This window comes from Carassius gibelio, chromosome A20, assembly GCF_023724105.1.
Source record: "Carassius gibelio isolate Cgi1373 ecotype wild population from Czech Republic chromosome A20, carGib1.2-hapl.c, whole genome shotgun sequence".
Lineage (NCBI taxonomy): Eukaryota > Metazoa > Chordata > Actinopteri > Cypriniformes > Cyprinidae > Carassius > Carassius gibelio.
In genome coordinates, this window is record NC_068390.1 from 14,912,705 (window position 1) to 14,935,220 (window position 22,516).

The 22,516-nt window shown below is 37.9% G+C and overlaps 1 protein-coding gene across 10 annotated transcripts in view; it reads left to right on the forward strand.

Moving 5' to 3' along the window:
* Window positions 1–22,516, forward strand: part of LOC127938773 (protein furry homolog-like) — a 98,265-nt gene that overhangs the window by 26,725 nt on the left and 49,024 nt on the right. For 7 of the 10 annotated variants that reach the window (XM_052535635.1, XM_052535626.1, XM_052535628.1 and 4 more), the window contains 5 exons: window positions 15,716–15,930; window positions 17,348–17,401; window positions 21,303–21,442; window positions 21,632–21,728; window positions 21,880–21,959. In XM_052535635.1, coding sequence (XP_052391595.1) covers window positions 15,811–15,930; window positions 17,348–17,401; window positions 21,303–21,442; window positions 21,632–21,728; window positions 21,880–21,959 — 491 coding nt within the window. In that variant the 5' untranslated portion in view covers window positions 15,716–15,810. Of the gene's footprint in view, window positions 1–10,858; window positions 11,433–15,715; window positions 15,931–17,347; window positions 17,402–21,302; window positions 21,443–21,631; window positions 21,729–21,879; window positions 21,960–22,516 lie in introns of those variants that run through there. The other 3 variants (XM_052535632.1, XM_052535633.1, XM_052535636.1) reach the window with 3 other exon arrangements.

Consider the following 22,516-nt stretch of genomic DNA (forward strand, 5'->3'; position numbering starts at 1 on the left):
TTGCTAACTGGAGAAATATAATGCTCTTCTGATCAAAATGTACTCTTAAAGGTTTAGTTCACACACAAAGCATCCAAGGTGTGTATGAGTTTCTCCTTTCAGACGAATCCAATCGGAGTTATATTAAAAATTGTCTTGGCTATTCCAAGCTCTATCATTGCAGTCAGCGGGTGTTTCTGTTTAACAGTCCACAAGATGTCAAATAAAGTGCGTGCATCCATAATAAACAGCTCTGGGGGAATCCATGCATTTTCATAAGAAAAATATCCATATTTCAAACATAATAAACAGTTTTCTCTCACTTCCAGTATCTGTCGTACTCTGAAGCTATTCTGGCAGATGATGTAGGATGTCGGCGTTGCGTAATTAGTGACGAATGTGGAAAGAGAGCAAAACAAAAAGCCGGTCACGAATTAGAAGTAAAAACTGAAAATTTGTACAGAAAAATGTTGGAGGAATTTAATATAAACCTAGAGGAGACTGGTTTTCTTTTGCTAAAGTAAAGAAACTTTGCTTCTTTTGCTCCTATGAACTAACTCGTGAGACTAGCATATCTCAGAGGTGCGCACACTGCGCATACATGCTGCGTCATATGCTGGAAAGGCTTCCTCAGATGACGGAAGTGAGAGAAGTGTTTATTACATTTGAAATATGCATATTTTTCTCGTAAAAATGTATTTATTCAGTACAAGAGGCCTTCATTCACCCCCAGAGAAGTGTGAAGCATGTTTTATTATGGATGCACGCACTTTATTTGACGACTTGTAGACCGTTGAACAAAAACACCCGCTGACTGCAACAATAGAGCGCGGAATAGCCAGGACAATTTTAGATAAGAAGAAAGTCATATACACATAGGATGCTTCGAGGGTGAGTAAAACAAGCTAATTTCTTTTTATTGGTTGAACTAACCTTTTAAAGTGCCCAGTTTTGTTATGAATGATTTATTGGTGCATATTATTTCAAAGCAATAAGGATTAATCCTTCATCAAATGCTTCCCACTAACCAACATGCGTCACACATAGACTGCTTTAAATTATCAATTTATCTAGTCGTTTCCCGGTGGATAAAGTCACACCCTAATTTTTTCGATCACAAATCCAGTTTGATTTGGAAATCTGTCAGAATATGAAGGGAATTTGCTAAAGTTTTTCATTTGAACTTCAGTGTTATGTGAGCTGATGTACTAAAAAAGAAAAAGAAAAAAAAAAAGAAAGCAAAAGTTGACCCCGGATGCCTGTGTGAAAGTTAAGGAAGTCTTTGTTTTGTGAAGAGAGACTGATTGTTAAGTTGTCCTACGGCTCTGCATTTAATCAGGGAATACAGTGTTTGTTGATACGCTCATAACTTGGCTGCTGGAAGCACATGAATGCATTTTTGACCATAAATGTATTGAAGCTTCAGCAACGCTAGGGATAAATGAGGATCTTTGTGTGTCATTCATGGCTGATCCAAATACGACCACTCTTCTTGGTATGTCAGCTCCATGGTTACAGGAAAACAGTATGGGGAGTGTGATGTTGCATCACTGCATGTGACTCTGCATTCAAAATGCAAATTGACCACGATGCATTTAAATATGATGGAAAACACCAGTTCAGACTGTACTAAGATTTTTTTTTTTTGGTATTCTTTGATGGTTTAAGCCTGAGTATGTGCTGGTAAAATTATGACATGGGTAGTAGCCCGTGTGTGTGTGTGTGTGTGTGTAGGTGTTTACATTGCAACCAAACCACACCTCGCTCTTCCCAAATTGAGTCTTGAGTGTTCGGGTGAGGATTTGGGTTTTTTAAATGCACCTGCCAAGACACGCTAATTTTCCTAAGTGTATTAAAATGCTCCGTACCAGTCACTCTTATTCAAGTAACTATATTTATTTTTAAAGTACTCCCAACTCAGTATTACTTAATCAGTTGAACTGATCAAAATGCAGTAATAATGTTAAATATTAGTACAACTGTTTTCTGTATTTGATATATTTTCAAATGTAATTCCTATGATGGCGGAGCTAAATTCTCATCAGCCAGTTCTGCTGCTTGATGCGTTTGTGGAAAGTGTGAAGATTAGTAAGCTCAAAGGACCAGTATTTATTTAAAATATAAATATTTTATGTTAAGTGTTTTACTGACACTTTTGTTACACTATCTTATTGACACTATCTTTGATAAATTAAATAATAATTTATTTCAAAGAAATACAATTAAATCTGTGACCCTAAAAGTGTATAATATGATATGCATTGTCTGCAGAAGTGGTTTAACATGTAAAACATCCACATATAAAGGGATTATAAAAAATAACATGCGATTTTCATGATGAATCTTTTTTTGTGAAAATGATGAACATTTTGCATATTCTTCAAAGGTATGTAAACTTATGTGCACAACTGTAACTGGTTATTTTTCAGTATGTTAAAATATATAATTGAGTTGCATATAAAATTTAAAGTTTCATTTAGTTTTTTTTAAAAAAAAAAGCTTAAATTTGATGTTTAACAGTGCTTATTGTTTTAATTATTATGCACTCTTTTAAAAGTCTCTCTAATTTATCTTATTGTTTTAATTATTAAACATTTTTTCTTTTGCAGTAACCAGTAATAATTTATAAATAATCAACCACCTCTTTGATTTTAGCCTGTAGTTGAACCTTGAACTTTTAACAGTCTAGGATGCACCACCATGATTTTTCATGGCCGATACCGATTTTTTTTATTGATTTTTTTTAACAAGCAAACTGGCCGATTCCAAATTCCTTTTTTTTTTTTTTTTTTTTTTTTTTTTTAAGCAACAAACAAGAAAGAAGGAAAGTGTGCTTAAGATGTTTATTTAGTATTTAATAGGCCAAACTGGCTTTTGGCTATTGAAAACAATAACCATAACCATCTGAAATTAACGGCAGTACATAGATGGTACAGACATAGATGGTACAGACATCAGCATTTTTGTTTTGAATTGGGTTGAAACTACAGAGAACTGGCCTTAAGAAAAGATTAACTGTAACCATGTGAAATTGAATGCAATAACTGCATAGTTCTACAATCCAAACAACAAAATCAATACAGAGAGGTTTCTTAATCAGCATTCAGTATTTGTTTTAGTTTTTAAATTTGGTATTACATTTTAAAAAAAGGTCTTTACCACTGAGACTAAATAAAAGTATGCTATATAAATACATTATTCCAAAATGTTAAAATCAAATAATGTTGGTGCGAATAAAACAAAGATGAAAGTGTTTCATTTGTCCAATAAAAAAAAATAAAATGATTGGGGTAATGATTCACATCTATATTTTTTTTACTTGAGCCAATGAAAAATAAATAACTATTGTCTCAAGTAAAAATAATAAATAATCATCCTATACAGAACTGACATTTACTTCTGGCTTATCAAACATGTATGCAAGTTCTACTTTACAACAACAACAACAACAAAAAAAGTTAAGTTTTGTCACATTTTAGTCTGTTTCTTTTCTCATCCAACACGTGAGAAGTTGAGCTGGTCATCCCTTCACTGTCCACTCGTGTGCAGGGCGAGGACAGGTTCACTCCCTGCTATCTGTGCCTCAGACTTGTAGCTTTGCATTTCCAGTGCTGAATGGCTGCCCATGTCCTGGGCACAGATTTTGAAATACTTCCACACAAATGACATAGAGAAAGATTGCAATGTAGTATGTGCACGCGTGGGCACTTCCGGAAAAATCAGTTGAAAAAAGACCAATAAATCGTCCGGTTCTGATTTATGGCCTGTCAACTGGTGCATCCTCATTTAGAAGCATATTCTCATTAATTGCTTTGATTTGTTTCTGAATGGATATTGAATGAGTCAGCTTTGCCTATATTTTTATTTTTTGCTTTGACAAGAACATTTTTCTATTTGGTTGGGTAGTGCCTGCTCCCAGCTCAACCTGTTTCTTCAGCTGGAAGGCAGCTTTACAGACACAATTACGTAGACTTGCCTTCTTCAGTGCATTTTGTAACTTATGTTCTCTGCTGCTGTTGCTGATATGATTGGTGTTTTGATGGTGCTTCTGTTTATTGTGTTGCTGCTTTGTATGTTGCTACATGCACATGAGCTGTATGCAGGAGGAGGAAGGATATGGCGACTCTGCAGTATGTTATGTGTCTAATATTGGTCCCCTTAAGGGCTTTCCAGGGCCACTGATCTGGAATCAGTGATCACAGAGTCAAACAGACACAGTAGCACTCCAACCACACCCTTTGTCTCTCTCGCTGTTACTGCAGTCATGTGATCAGACTGCACTTCCAACTGCAATGGGAGTTTATCTTGGAAAAATTAGTGCTTGTGCATGTGGAGTTTTCTTTCAGGCAGAATGTGATTCATAATCAGGACTGGATGAGCAGAAATACAAGTTAAGAACAGGCCACACATGTAAACTGTTCATAAAGTTGAACACTGGTTGACAAAGCTGACAAAAAATAAAATACAGATTTTTACAGTTTCATCAGCAATTAATTGTATTTATTTCCTTCATTTATTTTTGGGCTCCCTTTTATTACTTTGCTTTTGTTTGTTAGTTCATTGCTGCTTTCCTTCATTTTCTCATTCTTTTTCATTTTTTACTTAGCCTGTTTGTAAAGACTTGTGCATGGATAAACTGGTAGTCACCATTAATATAGCCATGGATGCTGGATTGGTGTTAAGAAAGAAATAAACAAACAAACTTTCCTTTTTCTTTTACTTTTACGTTTTTACACCCCGTTTTTTTCCATCACATTTTGTTTGCTTTCTCTTTTGTTCGTTTACCTTCTTTTAATTTGGTTGCGCTTTAGTTCTGATTCATTCACTTCTTCTCTGAATTGTTGGTACACTTTACAATAACTCGCTCCATAACCAAATGCTTGGTTTCACTTGTTTGATCAGTTTTTTTCTTGATTCTCTTGTTCTTTCCATCTCACATTTTTCCTTTACACTTTCCTTTTTTTGATTAGGCTATTTGTTCATTTATTTTAATTGTTCAATTTCCTTTTTGTTTTTCATTTTCACGTTTTTGTTCGCTTTCTATTTTGATTCCTTTCGTTCATTTGCCGTCTTCTGTTCATTCCTTTTGCTTTTGCTTCCATTTGTTTGTTTATATTTCCCTTCACTTATTCGCTCACCTTTCACTTGTTTGTTCTCTTGCCTGCTTTCGTTTTTTTCTCCATTTTCTAGTTTTACTTTTGCTTATTCACACTTTCTTCAGTTTTTTCCCTTCAGTCCATTCCGCTTGGTCTCACTTGTTGTGTTTGTTTCTCTTTTACTCTTTCACTTGTTCTTACATTTGTTCATTCTTTATTTCATTTAGTTTCTTTCTTTCTTGCATTTCTTGTCCTCTTTTACTTCATTTCTTACTTTGTTTGCTCTTTTCTTCTCTCTCTCATGACTCAGTGTACTGTATTTAGCTGTGTTTTTGGGAGGGAGGGTGTTATAGAGATCTGGTGCTGATGTGTGTGTGAGTGTCTCTGCTGACTCACAGGTGCAATCAGTGGAAATTTTAGGCTAGTTTGCCCACTGTAACTCTCTCTCTTTCTCTTCAGCACACTGTGTTTCACAGCTTTGCAGTAATGTCTCTTTCTGCAGAGTGTGTGTTTTGGTGCTGACAGGTGCGCTTGTTCCTGGCAAGGTGTGCAGTGTCCTGCAGTCTCTAGCTCGCACTGCTGCTAATACGGTGATTCAGCTGAAATGTTTCAGTGTGGTACAGACTCCTGAACACCAAGAGGTTCGTGCTAATTCATCAACACTTGGCTTCCAACATTACTGGAAACAATGTAGTTTTGTGGCCAAATCAGATTTGATAACGTAACTGCTGAAATTTCTACAGTTCTGTGATCACAGGTTTGATGGGATTGTTTGACCAGAGAGAATAATTTACATCAAGAATGCAACCCATTGATACCAATGACTGTGTGTCAGTACCATACAGCCTCATTTTCATTTGTTTAAAATTCAATTTGGTGTCTGCTGTCTAGGTACATTACCCAAATGGACACCATACACATAAGCATTACACATAAGATGAGCTTTGATTTACACATCCAAACCTTGGATGGGTCCTTACAAGAATTGTACTGTTTGAAAATTATTATTATTATTTTTTTATATACAGGGAATTGTTTTACCTCTAGTAACGCATAATAAACTTTAGATCCTTAACAAGGAAATGTCTCAGATGTTTTTTTAGAAGGCAGTAGGTTCAAGTTTGTGCTATAGCTTCTCTGCACAGCAGTTGTCTGGACTTTGCATCATGAGAGATGAAGCTTCACATAATTACATTTACATTTATTTATGCATTTAGCAGATGCTCTTACCCATAGCGACTTACATACATTTTTACCTGTACCTGCATTCCCTGGGAATCAAACCCACAACCTTTTGCGCTGCTAACACAATGCTCTACAACTGAGCCACAGGAACATAAAACCTCTATCTGGAAAAAAAACTTCAGCAAATAGTACAATCTCAGATTTACGGTCCGTATTGATCAGCCTCTCTTTCTCTCTATCCCTCTCCTTGTTTTTTCCCTCTCCATCATTCACCCTCTGTTTGCCTTATTCCTTTTTTGGTTCCCCTTTTTCCAATCCTGGGTGCTATAATGCACAGAACAGGAAATGCACTCTCACTGTGGCCTCATGGGACTAAAAAGGCCTTTCACAGACTGTCTATCTGTCAGTGTATGCCCTGCTTACCAAAAGCACTTACAGTCTGTCTTCTTCTGAAACATCAGCAGTTGATCTCTGAACAGAATCTTCCCATCCGGTTTCTGCATTAGATTTGATTAAGGATGAATATGCTGATCTGGATCAGAATCATGTTTAGATACTGTCTAGGCTTGGGTTTGATGAGTTGATGTGTTACATGATCTGGATCATGTAATGGAATGGAGTTTGAGTATATTTCTGATTTGTATGAGAATCTGGTTTAATTAACTTCGAAACTGGGATGAGGTTTGAGTCTACTTCCGATCTGAATCTGATTTAGGGATTGTAAACCTGGGATGGGGTTTGACCTTGATCAAAATCTGATATGTATTATTATTTGTTTTAGATATGGTACGTCTGGGATAGACTTTGACTTGAGGCGTTTCTGATCTAGATTAGAATCTGTTTTAGATTCTATAAATCTGGGATAAAGTTTGAGTTTATATGTTTCTGATCTGAATAAAAATCTGATTTTGTTACTATAAGCCTGTTTGTCTTTCTGATCTGGATCAGAATCTATTTTAGTAACTGATATGTGCGCTTCTGATTTGGATTTGGATTATTAGAATCTGATTTATTTACTGTAAAGCTTGAATGGAATTTGTTCTAGATCAGAATCTGGTTTAGCTTAGTTACTGTAAACCTGGAGTTTGGTTTGAATTGATGTTTTTGATCTTGTCCAAAATCTGGTCCTGTACGTCTAGAGTTGGATTTGACTCTGCATGCTTTTGCTGTATAATAAAGTGCTTGGTGACAGTCACACCCTGTTGACAATAGAGCAGCATTCCTGCAGTGTTGAGCAGGATTCTACTGTTTACTCAAAACTGTGTGTTTGAGAGAGAGAGATGGCAGTCTTTGGCCATCATGTTATTCTGGACTGACTTATTTTACTGGGTGTGGTGCATGCAGGAACAGCCAGTTTGCAAACCTAGCTTACACAAAAGTGACAAGATATACTGCTTTGTTAGTGCAGAGGGACAAAAACAGATAGTATTAGAGTTATAAGAGTTATAACTTAAATGTCAAGCAACATTCTTGTTGCATTGCCATGTTCTGTCATCATACACCTGCTCTCAGATCAGTGCATAGAGATAAACAGTGATCTCACTTTCACAGGAAGTGTTTAAAACTAACATTCCGATCAGTTCAGAACCACAGGTTGAAGTTCTAGAAGATTGCGTGGAAACAGAAAGCTGAGAACTGACCTTTACAGAATTCTTAAGCCTTTGTGGTCTTTTGCTTTCTTAATAATTATAAGGCGTCTTTGCTCACTTGTACAGCATATTGGATTGGCTAATTTCAGTGTATCCATGAGCGTAACTATGATGTGTTTGTCCGTGCATGTGCATTTGTTTATGTTTGTGTGGGAGTGGAAACTCTGCGCTGCAGTCTCCACAATACGGGCTTTTGTACCCAGTGTTTGTTTACGATGCTGCCTTCTCGCTTTGCATAATTGCAGCAGGGAGGGAGAGTCAAGTGATGGAGAGAGAGGTTGAAGGAGACGGATACAGAGAAAGAGAGGTGGGGGGAGGGAGAGAAAGAGAGATTGTGAGTGGTATCAGTGTAATCTGTTTGTTTGCACTCTTATCTTGTCTCAAGCCTCTGGCCAGATGATGTAATGGACTAATGTCTTTGTGATCAGAGGTGACAGGGCTTTGGAGACAGAGGACTGTTTTGTTTTTTGTTTTGTTTTTTTAACTGGGTATCACCCACCTTACATTACCCTTATAGAATTTGATGGCACAGTTCAGTATAGCTGTATCATAATTGGATCATGACTGAAACTGTGCCGAAAGCACAAGATGTTTTTTTTCATACCTGTGGTATCAGTTTCAGTCTCTCTTCATGCTGTTTTTTCACTGTTGTCCCATATGGCATGTCATATAAGTGGGTCTCGGAAATACTGATTGCAGAGTTTCTGCTTTATATATGACCTGATTACTTCATTATTATTATTAAGTATGAAATAGCCTGTTAATGTTTTGTATTTATTATTTTAGTATTAGTATATATTTCTATAAAGGTCTTGACTAATATTTTTAATAAACGTTAATTTTTTTTTTTTATTTCATCTCTTATACACTACAATGTCCAACAATCCCGCGTGTGGCATGTGTACGGCTCTGGCATAGTAGGCTATCCCTGTTCAGCTATGTTCCTTCATCTTGGCTTAGCTTTCAAAGTTGTTACGGGAAAGAATGAAGGTGATTGGTTGGTTCTTGTCACATGACCCGCGGTGCGCTTGCTGCATACTGAAAAGTTGAAATGTTTTTATCTCGATGTGGCTCGCACCGCGTCGCTTCCAAAAAGAGCGTGCCTGCTGCAAAATGAGTGCGTAAAAGACACGATATGTGAATGGCCCCGAAAAATATACTCGCAACGATTTAAACATTTAACGATTTAAAAATTTAAAATCGTTGAGTATATTGTGAAAATCCAGCATATCACCCAGTTTGGGGAGCAGTGTAAAAACAAAGCAGTCAGAAGTATTTGTGAATGATTGATAAGCTTAAGCTATTTGTTTTACATGTTATGTCAGGCGAGGGTGTGAGTCAGCTCTGTCTGTCTGATCTCACCACACTGCTCTCTCGTTTTTCAATTAATAGATCCGGACTGCCGCACCCTCTTCTGCAAGCAGGGCATTGGTTACATCATAGGTCAAGCATCACTCACTCCAGCTGTGTGTGTGGATGTCAGTGCGTCAATGAAAATTGCAGGGGCATGACTTTTCCAAACAGTCACCCTGCCTGCGTAATGTACAGGTTTTGAACCTTGGGGAAATTTTCAGTATTTTTGGACCAACAGTTTCCACTTTGGAATGGAATTAACGTAGATATGTAGTCTGGATCTGAAACATTCGGCAGATGCCCAGGCTTTTTGTGATTTGAAGGAATGTCCTAAAGCAGGGTTCCCAAGTGAGGGTTTGTGAAGGAACTGCAGGGGGTTCATGAGTTGATGAAAAGTTATTGTCAATCAAATGTAACATTAAAATAAGCAAACAGGCCTTGCAATTCATCAAAATAAAACTAAAATAGCAGTATATTTAATTAAATCATGATTTAATTCTGCTTCTCACAAACTCCATCTCAGCAAGTTCTGTGAGTTTAACGTGCATTTGGGAACTCAATGTGAGCTAGGTGCACTTTATTTACATTAACATTTGCATAATTTCAAACGATTTCCTGGGCAGATGTTCACAGCATTTATATGTTATATATACCTATATTCCACCATAATACAAGCTTAAGGATTTGTCATGTTACTTAAAAGCTTAAGGATTTTACCATTATAAAGTGAAGAATGTTAGACTTGTGTAATATCTATATTGTAACTTGTAGTGTTGATTTGTTGTAAATAGTGAACCCAAGTGTGAACTTCCTTAAAAGTAACTATTTTCATTAGCAAGTAGTCTTTGTTCTTTGTAATTTTCAAATAATAACAAAATAAAACACTTAGCCTTCTAAGAGATTTAATGTGCAAACATGCCTTTGTTTTATTGATATATTACCTTCAAAGTATATATTTATTTATCAAAGGGGTTTAACTGACAAAAAAAGTTTGGGAACCCCTGTCCTTAAGGTCCATGCTGGCTTCCATGGCACCACAACATTGTCTAATTATTGTCTAATAAAAAAATAAATAAGCTGTGTAGATACTCAAACAAATATTTTAATGGATTATGAGAGTTTGATGGACTGTAATTGACATTGGACATGCCTTGTTTGCTTAAATATACTTCCGTTTATGCTTTTCAGCCATAGTGTTTGAGTCAGTGATACTTACATCACCACTGTCTCACGCACCTCCTCTAGATTCCAGTCTCTCTCTCTCTCTCTGACTTTACAGCAGTTCCTGGTGACACATAAGTGTTGGTACAGGAAGTGTGCGTTTTCACAAGCCTCCAAAGAAAAGGATGGAGAAAGAGACTAGAGAGTGGGGAAAGAGCAAGGCGGGAGTCATAATGACATGTATTATAAGTGCTGGAGTGAAGCCAGAGCGGGCTAGCAGCGTGCTGATGACGTCACACTCCCCTCCTTCTATTCTGCCATTGAAACAAATGCTCTCTTCACTGAGTGAGAGAGAGAGAGAGAGAGAGATTGAGGGAGGGAGAGTCAGCGCTGTTAAACCATATGGAGTGAATGAGAGCGGCCGTTTATCCGCTGGGCTCTAGGACCCATTGTGGACAGGAAGAGTTATGCGAGCGAGGGACCGTTGCTACTCTCTGCTGGGAGTCCATCCTCACCATTCCCTCATTCACTCAGACACTCACACATTCCCAGATCAAAGTTTCCCCTGTGCGGCATTCCAGGCTGGATGGAGCGGATGATACTCCCGCAAGCAGTCTGAGGAAACAACATAGTCTTGTTTTTGTGTATTCTCTTGTCGCAGTTCATCTAGCTTGAGGTGCTTCCACTCTGTTGGATTCTCATGGGCCTTTCAGATCCTCGCAGCTGATCGGAGTGTGTGTGTGTGTGTGTGTGGATGTCAGTGCGCGTTCAGCAGCATGCACTTCTTCACAAGCCCGGATAGAGGCTGAAACTTTACCTGCCTGCAGGCGAGACGGGATGTGCGGGTGAGTGCGACGGACGTTTGGAGCACGGAGCCAGCGGGACTGGCTGGAGAAACCAGTGCCTTCTTTTTACCCACAGTCCTCTGGTGGCGTCATGCTGAGTCTGCAGGATTCTGTGTTCTTTGAGATCAGCATAAAGTCTCTGCTCAAGTCCTGGAGTGGGAACTGTGAGTAACACTAGCTGATGAATGCACCATGTGTTTTATTAAGATGTAATGTATAGCTTTTGTGAATATAGCCCAGGATAGTGCATGACGGTTCCTAAAAAGTGTTGGCTGCAACAGGCCCGCATACACACCCACTCCACTGCATAGATGCAGATCAGTGCGACACAATGTTGGTGAATGTCGCTGAAATTAGCTTTGGGTATGAGTTGTGTTGTGCTTGCAGAGCACACACTTGACCTAAAGGACGGGTCAGCAAGCATTTCACAGTGTCAATGACAGGTTTTGACTCTTTTCAACTCACGACACCATTCACAATCTCTCTCTTGGGTTTAAAGGCACTTCTCAGCAGTTCAGGTGTGTGTACGACTGCTGACTCTGTGTTCTGCAGTTTGGCTCTGTCATCGTCTCCTGCTTCTCGCCAAGTTCTTCACCTTGTTCTCTGTCCTCCCTTCATCTGATGTCCTCTTTGAAGGTCTAGGGTTTCACGTGATGATGGTGTGACAGCAAAGGAAGTGGTGTGTAGGATAATGGTGGTATATAGCCAGTGAAGAGTCCGATCAATGAAAGGAAACATTAGCATTCCCAATAGAGAAAAAGAGCAATAGGATTGTTATAGGACTCTTTTTCACTTTGCATGAATTACAGTAATTTTCATTCACTTTATTTTGAGCTGAATTTATACAGTTCTTCCACTTATCATCTGTTATGAAAATGCTGTTCTCAGTGTTGTGTGATTTATTTTATCCCTAAAGTTAGACAGTTTTTCACTTGCATGTCACACTGATGCTTGAGGAATCCATCCTCTATGTGAGCTTGTGCTTTTCAAAATGCAGCTGATTCCTTTCCGGATGTAGATGTTTTTTGTGGATTATTTCTCTGTATCAGTGGGCAGGTGTCATGTGCCGCAGGTCCAGATGCAGTTAAAGACCAATTCTGCATTTCATAGCCAAAATATTTCAACATTTTAGCACTTTTGGTATGGTTGTGATTTCCATTAGCTTTAACATCCATTATTGTTTTTTTTTTTGTTGTTGTTTTTTTGATTTTTTTTTTTTCATGTTTGGAGAGATGAGAGATGTAGCTCATAGTCACTGTTGACTTGGCTTACATCAACAGCTACTGATGTCCAGCACTGTTGGAGAAATGTCACTTGGAGTTGGCATGCAACAGTAATCTCTTTTGCTTTCGCCCCCTCCAGTCTTGTGTGTCAGTGCCAGTTCCCGTGCGTTGGGCCTCTCTGTCCAAACAATGAGGAGTGAGGCCTAGTTTCAAGAGCTGGTGACATCCAACTGAACCAGTGGACTCTTCCACTATTCCCATTACCTGTCTCTGGTTAGAAGTCAGGCCAAAGACATAACTTTATGTCTCCAAATAAGAGCTATAAGCTACCAAGAAAACTGGAGGTAAATTCTGTTGAAAGTGTGGTGTCTGTATGTCTGCAGTGAGACTTGATCAGAGAGATCGTTGGAATCTGGGCATGTTGAGACACTGCAGAAATAATGTTGACACTTTATTAGAACCATAGCAGATTAATCTCTCCCTTTTGCAAACACACAAACACGGTCCCTTTACACGCCATCATGCATGAAGCAGGTGCAAGCCCACCGCAGAGAATTCCGAGAAAGTTTGGTTGAAACTGCTGCATTGTTTTTTTGCAAAAGGAAAGGGTATGAACAAATTCTTATGTTGCATTTTCAGCAGTTCCACAAGGAGTGCTACTGTAGGCCCCATACTTTACTGGAAGTCATTAATTTCCAAAGTAGAGTAGTTTGGGTAATGTATACAAATAAAGGCAAACCGTTTACAATTCCTATTATCTTTATGACTAAAAGGAGAAGTTGCTTCCACTGTTAGATTTTGTGCGTGCACAAAATTAAGCTTTGTTACTTTGACAATGCAGCCTGTTCATTATCATAATAAAGTACAGTAAGTCAAACATATGGAGAAAAATCTGTGCAGTTAAGTGTTATCACTGACATGCTGTAATGCAAAACATTTTGTTTTACATGGATATTGGAACGCAAGTGAAATGCTATAATAATAATTTGCCATTAGAATATATTGCAAATACAAAAACATTTGATTTTGTGTCGAATGAGAGACCCAACGTTGGTTTCAGTATCATTTTAACCTAAATGAATTAGTTTTGGCTAGTCGTTTATGTTGTTATAACTTATAGGATATTTTTTGTTCTTGTTCTTTTTTAAATAGGCTACTGTTAATTGAAAGGATTTGTTGTGGAGTGAGGGGAACTAAAACCTGTTGAGTGTTCAGGTTTGATTCTGGCCACATTAGTGCAGGAATGCATGTTATATAAGTACAGCGCAATGCACCAGACAAGCATTCATTTTCCTGTGTTTGCATACTTGTTTCTTGTGTTTTAGATTGATTTCGTTTGGTAAAGTTCAAATTAATGTATATTCACTTTTTTGGACCATTTGGAGCAAATATTTATGTATTTATGTTCTTCTGGCCATACATTTTGTGAGACAATGCATCAACTCTTCATTCCCAAGCCCGGTTTTTGGTACCTAAACTGCATCAAGCACACTGTATCAAACATTGCTGTGATATAGAGCAGTGATCGCCTCTGTCTGTGTTAGGGTTAAACTCCCTGACTATAATGGAGATGAAGATGTAATTGAGGTTATTTGATCTTTGTGTGTGATAGGCGCTCTCTGTAAGACAGACCACATCCACATGACTCTGTCCTGGAAACCATAGCATTTGTGACCCTGCTTGCATCACACTTATCCAATTAAAACCCTGTTTGGATGGGACTAGTTTCCATGAGTGGTTTAAGGAAATTTAAAATTCTGCAGACATACGACTCCCAGAGACATGCAAAATACTAATTTAGTACTAATACGGTCTGTTTTTCTTTTTAAATAATTTGGTGTAAATTACTTACTATTATATGGTTAATGACATCACCACATCCTATGTTTATAAACTGAAATTATTTGTGAATTTATCTGAACTGTAAAAAAAAACAAAAAAACAATATTGAGTAATGTAAATGAACATTTTCAAGTTTTGCTTTGGTCAAGAATGTTTAGTTGGCTACAAACTGATCTTGAGGAAACTGCTCTTATGAGTCAATTTATTTTTGCAAAGAATCCGTTGAACCAACCATCTTAAAATAATACATTTGGTCAGAAATGATCCTAATTTAGTAATCCCAAAATTACTTTAAATGGCATAAAATGTTTATTCATTGATCTGAAATTACTTATTAGACTTTTTTTTTTGAAGAAGAAGAATGTTTAACCCAAATATATGTCATGTCATATAATGATTTATTAATAAAATTGGTCTGAAATAATAAATCCTAATCTAGTAATCACAAATGTCTCTAAAAGACATGTAATAAATAAACTGATGAAAGGTAGCTTTCAGAATGTCCTGGAGAACAGCAAACAGACTCTGCATTAATGGCCCAGTGTGTGAATCCATTCCATGCACAAAATGTGTCAGTGATGGAGCCCAGTGTGTCAAAAAATTATCCAACGCATCCACCAGAGGAATCAAGAGAAAGAGACTTGCATTTTTCCTCCTAACTTCTTTTGCTCATCCTTTCTGCATCACTGAGTGGAAAAGTACAAATAATGTTAGAATGCCCATCAGCAGGCCTGTCGGCCAATCACATGTGGGCCTGGGAACCCTGTTACGTTACCGGCCAATGAAAGCTGGCAGTGTGACATCATATGGATGGGGAGGTGTTGCTAAACAAGAAACAAAGAGTGAGTGTTTGTACATAGACAAACAAACAGACAAACAGCTCTGGGGACAGAGTCTCTCGTGTGTCCTTCTCTCTCATCCTCTGAGTGTGTGAATGTTTGTGTTGTATTATTGAGATGTGGGAGTTGCTAGGTGTGACCCTGCTTTCTCCTCTGAAAAACTCATTAAACTTCACAGAGATTGCTTTGTTTTTTTATTCATCCTCATATTATTGTCTGAACTTCTCTCGCCTCATTGTGGTTTCTCCAGCAACCTGTGGGAGATGAGGGCAGGGATTTCCTGAACGGGGTTGACATGTGACATAAACACACACACAGTTTTTTCCAGTCTTTCTGCATTAATGGCTAGATAAAAAAAAAATTGATTTGTACATTAATCAATGCAATCTTTATCTGTGCTCAATAAAACAGTGTTTCAGTGCACATATCAGTGCATCTGAATGTTTTAGAATGTCACTATTATAAAGTAGTAAGTTTATTACCTTTTCATTGTGCATTCAAAATGCTTTGTAATGCTACATAACTGTCCTTGTTTCTTGACAGCCTCTGTCCCTATCAGCAACAGCAGTGTGAGTAGGCGAGGAACATCCCCCTCGGCCGCGGGCAGCTGGGAGAAGCGTAGCATCCACCCCGCCACCATGTCCAGCATCACCATCGACCCCGAGCTCAAGCCCGGGGAGTTTGTCATCAAGAGCCTCTTCGCAGAGTTCGCTGTGCTCGCCGAGAAGAAGATCGAGGTGGTCATGGCTGAACCACTGGTGAGTATTGTCCCAAGATTAAGAATGAAAACAGAACGTTTAATAAAAAAAAAAAATTCTAGCATATATAAAAATACAGTAATAAAAATAACAAAATGATTTTGTTTTGGGTCGAGTGAAATATTAGCAGATGGATAAAAATCTATTCAAGCAGAAAAAAAGCCTAAAGTTTGAGCTCTGGTAATATAAATAGATTGTATTTAATATAATGATTTAAAAATATATTTTATTTGATTGTATTATTTAATATAATGATTTAAAAAAAATATAAATTATTCCATTCAAGAAGGATGCATAATATTGATTAAAACTGACAGCAAAGACATTTCAAATGTAAAAAGATTTCTATATCAAATAAGAGATGAAGATTTGTTTTATGTTATCCGTAACCTCAGGGAATGAGGTCTAATTTCAGTTGAGCTTTGAGACCATGTTGATTTATTTTGAGAAAAAGAGAGACTGTTGTGTATGTTTTCAGACTTTGTGGCTGAACAGAACACACACACACACACACACACACACACATACACTTCCCCGTGTATTCCCAGAAACAGAAGCAGAGGTTTGGATTCTTGGAATGCTTTTCTGTTGGACTCTTCTCCAAGCCCCTCATGCTGAAATACACACACACACACACACACACACACACACACACACACACACACACACACTCACTCACTCTCTCTCTCTCTTTTAGACACTTCCTCTCTGTGTTCCCTTCTCTGTCTCCTTGTGTGTTTACTCCGTGGTAGATTGAGCTCTCTCTCAGTTTGCTCCGCAAGAGTTTAAAGCGGTAATGACTGTGTCAAGAGGCTGCAGAGAGGAGCTGCTTTATAAAACACTGATGTTCAGCTCTCTGACTTTGAACTTCTCTCTCGTAGTAAAGTGTTTGTTCAAATGTAAACCAGATATCAGAGCATTCAGATGTCTTCATGCCATTAACCAGGAGTCCTTTAGTAATTTTACAGTCTGTGTTAACTACACAATTACTGGATTGAAGCGATTCAGTTTCTCAGGGCCTCTATTTCATGTCGGAAATCTGGGGTAATTCTTCACTTAAATGACTCCCATTGGGGACCATTTTACTGGATACATTTACATTTATGATATGTATTTATGAATAATAAATTATGCATTGAAAGTCACTGTCAAACTTATTTGATTTATAATGAAATATTTTATGAATGCATATAATAGAGGCATTTATGATGTTAAAGAAGATTTTCATCATGTTGTTCTTTTGAACTCACTATTCATCAAAGATTTCCACAAAACTGTTTGCTTTAAGTTCATCCTTAATATGTAATATTTCATTAAAATATCCCCTATAAATATCCCTTATTTTTTCTGTTAAACAGTTTTTAATGATCCATCTGTCATTTATTAATTCACACCGTATGTATCTTTGTTCTTTCAGGAGAAGCCGCTTTCCCGCTCACTGCAAAGAGGAGAAGATGCACAATTTGATCAGGTTAGTATATGTGGGTCTTGTTTCATAATTTAATAATTATAAATGCATGTAATATATCTCTTTCCCATCCTGCTTTTGGGTCATTTTCTCTCTTTCTCTCACTCTCCATCACTCATTTCTGATTAGCGCAGAACTTTTAACAGCAGAGCTGCAGCAAAGTGCTTTGTTTAGCAAAACCCAAAGCAAATGAGACATCATCCTGCAGTGGATCCAGTCAGTGCCATTGGGCTTGTGTGTGAGAAAGAATGAGCCAGTGAGAATGTGCTCTCAATGCAGAAAATCACAGCAATTTGAGTTTTAGTGTGTGTGTGTAAATATGTGTGTGAATATATCAGTTCAGGGTGTTGGAATGTGTCTGCCAAGTGCCATGAGGGCCGGGAGAGCAGTTACATAACTCTACTTAGCCACATACATCATCCTGTCCCACACACACTCACCTGATGCAGGGGTCTAAAAGTCTGGGAATCAAAATCAGATTTAAACCTGGTTAAAAGCAGTTTTGAAATAAACAATTTTTTTTTTTTTTTAAGTTCTGGTACTTTAAACCTTTTTTTAAACAAAGAAACATCATGACTTAAATTTGATAATGTATTTCTGATTTGAAATCACTAATGAAATGAGTGAATTTGTGAGCATGTGACTCTTTGTAGAGAGGGTCAGATGTTATTTCTTCCATTGGGATCGTCTCTGATCATGCTGGAGAACATGATGATCAGGTTTGATGACTTGCTTGTGATGTTCCTCATCAATAAATTCTTTCACATCTGCTTAACAGTGTTGTTTTAGTATTTATGTACTATTATAGTATTGCGTTTTCCTATATTGTAGTCATTTTATGTAAACTTTTTTTATTAGATTTTTTTTATTTCTATTTAGCTTTTTCAATTAGTCGCCAAGACAACATTAACATTAAGTCGTCTGAGTATACGATTTTCATATAATGTTTATTTAGCTTTATTTCAGTTATTGGAAACCCATTTTTAATAGTTTTAGTTAATGATAACAATGCTGCTAAATAAATACATGTAAATGTTTGTTACAAATGTGAGGAATTTATGCTTGCGCAATTTTCTTTAAGCAATCTAAATATTACATTATGAAAATCATAAGGATTTTTTTTTATTCAACCGTTTAACTCAAATTGTTATGATATAAGATTGAATGATGAATTTATTAAATTAGAAAATGTAAAATAGAAGAATTTGCATGAATGGTCTCAAAACTTTTATATCTCATTGTACTTCTGAACATCTCACTTTAGCACACAAGATAGAAAGCACACTTTCACTCTGCGCATTAGCCTTTTGTTGTTTTTATTTTTTATTTATTATATTTTTATTTTTTTCACTACGCTTGCATGCAACACACTGATTTGGCTGCTGGATTTGCCTGTGCTGAGTCTCAGAAACTGCATGTTTAGTCAGTGACGTGTTGTGAATGCAAAGAGATCACAGTGAACTACACTATCCCTCACAGATCTACTCTACTGCCATAACTCTGTGTGTGTTTGTGTGTGTGTGTGTGTGTGTGTGTGTGTGTGTGTGTGTGTGTGTGTGTGTGAGAGAGAGAGAGCGAGAGAAGCTTGGTGCTGGGTTACTGCAGTGAAAGGTTGAGTAACCACTGGAGGTATCATCCTACACCCATCCTGTCCTCACAATAGGACAGATCAATACCTGACTGCACTCAAAATTGCTGCCATCTCTCTTGCTTCCCTTCCCTTGTCTTTCTATTTTCATGCATTTGTATATTGTTCTCTGTTTAGATATTTCGCTTCAATTAACTTGACAATGTTTTTTTACTCGTTAGATAAAATAAAACGACTTTCAAAATTAGAGGCTATGCTACAAATAAACAATATTACAGCGGTGGAGAAAGTTTGTACATTTTAATGAAAGGTTTTTTTCTCCTTGAAATAACATGCACTGATGAATCATGCACAACAACCCCATCGACTAGGGGTGTAACGGTACGCAAAAATCACGGTTTGGTACGTACCTCGGTTTTAAAGTCACGGTTCGGCTCATTTTCGGTACAGTAAGGGAAAGAAATGCAAACATTAAACTGCAGGTTGTTTATTACTATACACTTTTTTTTTTTTAATACTTTTTGATAAAATGTATATAAAATAAAAAAAGAATAAGAGCCAGTAAGATGACAATTCTAAGCTTCCTATCACTGTTTATAAGTCCTGTACATTAGGTTTCAATCCATCCAAGGTTAAAAAACATTGTCATTTTGTCAAAATATAATTTTAAAATGACCTCAATTCTCAGAGATCCCCAAACGGTTCGCGCCAAGCTGTTCAAAAGATTCAGTTTCCTTAAACCCCACCTTTCGGTAGCATACTGTGTTCTGATTGGTCAACTAACATAGTAAGGTTTTATTTGTTGTTTCGCACACACCTGCATGGTAAACTATGCGTTAGCATCTGTTTGGGGTGAATTATGTCTTATTCCTCTCATCGCGAAGCAAACAGTAAAATAAAAAACTTGAACAGTCTCGCTGCTTTTTCTTCTGTGTGGGTGTATTCAAGCCGCACGCTTCAGTTTGAATCTGAATAGCACGTTCAGTGCGGGGGCGTGGTCACGAAGGGAGACATGAAAAACAGATATTGCTTTGTTTTCATATGGATTACTTTATCACAGAATATTTTCGGCAGCACTTGTTTAGTTTTAAAGAAGACATGTCAAGCTTACTATAGATATCACTCTTATGTCTCTTCGTTGAGTATTCACGGAGTTACACTTCATTTTAATGACATGTTTGTACATGACGATCAGCACAAACAAAGGGTCCAGACAGCACACATACTGATAAGACGCTCGGGAGAAAACAAACACATAACTTCATAATCATACTTCGCGTTGTGATTCGGAAATGCGCGTTGTTCTAAACAAAGTTGGTAATGAACCATCTTTTATGGCCCAACGCTTTGAAAATCCCGCCTTGTACTCACCGAGATTAGAAAAGCAGTCATCAGTGAAATGTTGTGAACACAACAAAAGGGATTTGTTGTACTGCTCGGGTATTGTGGTGAAAATGAATTTTAGCCATTGGTTCTTCTGATCTTCATTCTTTGGCAGTGAAAATAAAACAAACGGTCTCCTCGACATGATGCTCTCACACCAACCAGAGCGTCTGTGTGGGGGGGTGGGGCAGGTCAGAGTTCCGTTTCTCCCAACACGGTAGGCGGAGATTATTATGCAAAGTGCTCCTAGTGACGTACATAGAGATGGGCAAAATATTTGAAATCTATAACGACTCGTTTCAGCAATTCAGAGTCGACTCCTTACTTTAGAAGCCCCGCGTTTTCCCCGCGGCTCGAGCCCCACCTGAGATGGGTGTCTCACGCAGGCAGTCTGCAAGCTCTAACCTTTTAACATGGGAGCTGAATTAAAAACGGACACGCCACGAGACGCTTGAGCCACGCATCCAGTGTGTCGACGGCCTCAGCTGCAGGGCGGGATTTGCGCTGAACGCGGAGACTTCCGCCACTTAATATGTTCGTTTGGAAACACAAAAATGTAGTTACTTATTTTCCGCGCACAAAATATTGCATTCTGTCATTCGGTACACACGTGCACCGTACCAAAAGCCCTGTACCGAAACGGTCCGGTACGAATACACGTACCATGTAGTATTTATTATTTCAGCTTATAAATTGTATTTATTATTGTCATTCCGATATCATCTGAGTGAAACCGATTCAGATCTAAACAACATTTTAATTAAATATGACAAGATCAAAAAAAGTAACATATGCATGGATGATTCAGTCACCGTAAGATCAAAAACATGCATTTTATGCCTCAATTAATTTATTAATATTTGATTTCATGTTGTGTTTAACCTATATAAAGAGTGTTTCACTGAGCTGTATTGTTGTGCTTGTGTGTTACAGTTAATAAGCTCTATGAGCTCCATAGCAGAACACTGTTTGCCTTCGCTGTTGCGGACGTTGTTTGACTGGTACAGAAGACAGAGCGGGACAGAAGACGAGTTGTACGAGTACAGACCTCGCTCCAGCACCAAGTCCAAAGGGTGGGCAGACATGCAAATATACATCTTACACAAATGCACATCATCGTATGTTGCTCTGTATCTTTTCTTTAGCAAGAGCTTCAACAGATGCATATGATGTTCCTCTTTCTTGTGACATTTTTTTCTGGAGTTAATAGAAGGTGCTTTTGTACTAACTTGTGAATCCTTTACTTTGATCTCTTTCTTCAGAGATGAACAGCACCGGGATAAAGACTACCTACTGGAGCGAAGGGACTTAGCCATAGACTTCATTTTTTGTTTAGTTTCAGTGGAAGTTTTGAAACAGGTGAGCTTAGGTGTGGTGTCTCTGAAGTCAGAGATAGGTGTGTTATGGAATTAACATGCATAGACTTGCTAACAGTACTGTATATCAAGGAACATGAAGTAAAACAGTGACCCTTACATCAGAGTTGATGTTAATGACATGTTTTCTGTAGATTCCCCTTCATCCTGTGCCAGACGCCTTGGTACAAGAAGTCCTTAACCTGGCATTCAAGCACTTTAAACACAAAGAGGGGTGAGTCTGTATACTCAAACACACACTTTTCTATGCAAATTCTACAGATGTACCCTGGACAAATGAGTGAGTGAAGTGACATTCAGCCAAGTATGGTGACCCATACTCAGAATTTGTGCTCTGCATTTAACCCATCCGAAGTGCACACACACAGAGCAGTGAACACACACACACACTGTGAGCACACACCCGGAGCAGTGGGCAGCCATTTATGCTGCAGCGCCCGGGGAGCAGTTGGGGGTTCGATGCCTTGCTCAAGCGCACCTAAGTCGTGGTATTGAAGGTGGAGAGAGAACTGTTCATGCACTGCCCCCACCCACAATTCCGTCCGGCCCGAGACTAGAACTCACAACCCTTCGATTGGGAGTCCAACCCTCTAACCATTAGGCCACGACTTCCCAAACAAGCACAGAGAAATGCAAACTAATGTCCGACACACAAGTGTGTGATTTCTGAAACTACCTAGAATTAAATTGCATCATGTGCATTACATCATTTTCTATGTATATACATTATTCAAAAGTTTGGGGTAGGTCACCAAGGCTCTGTTTATTTAA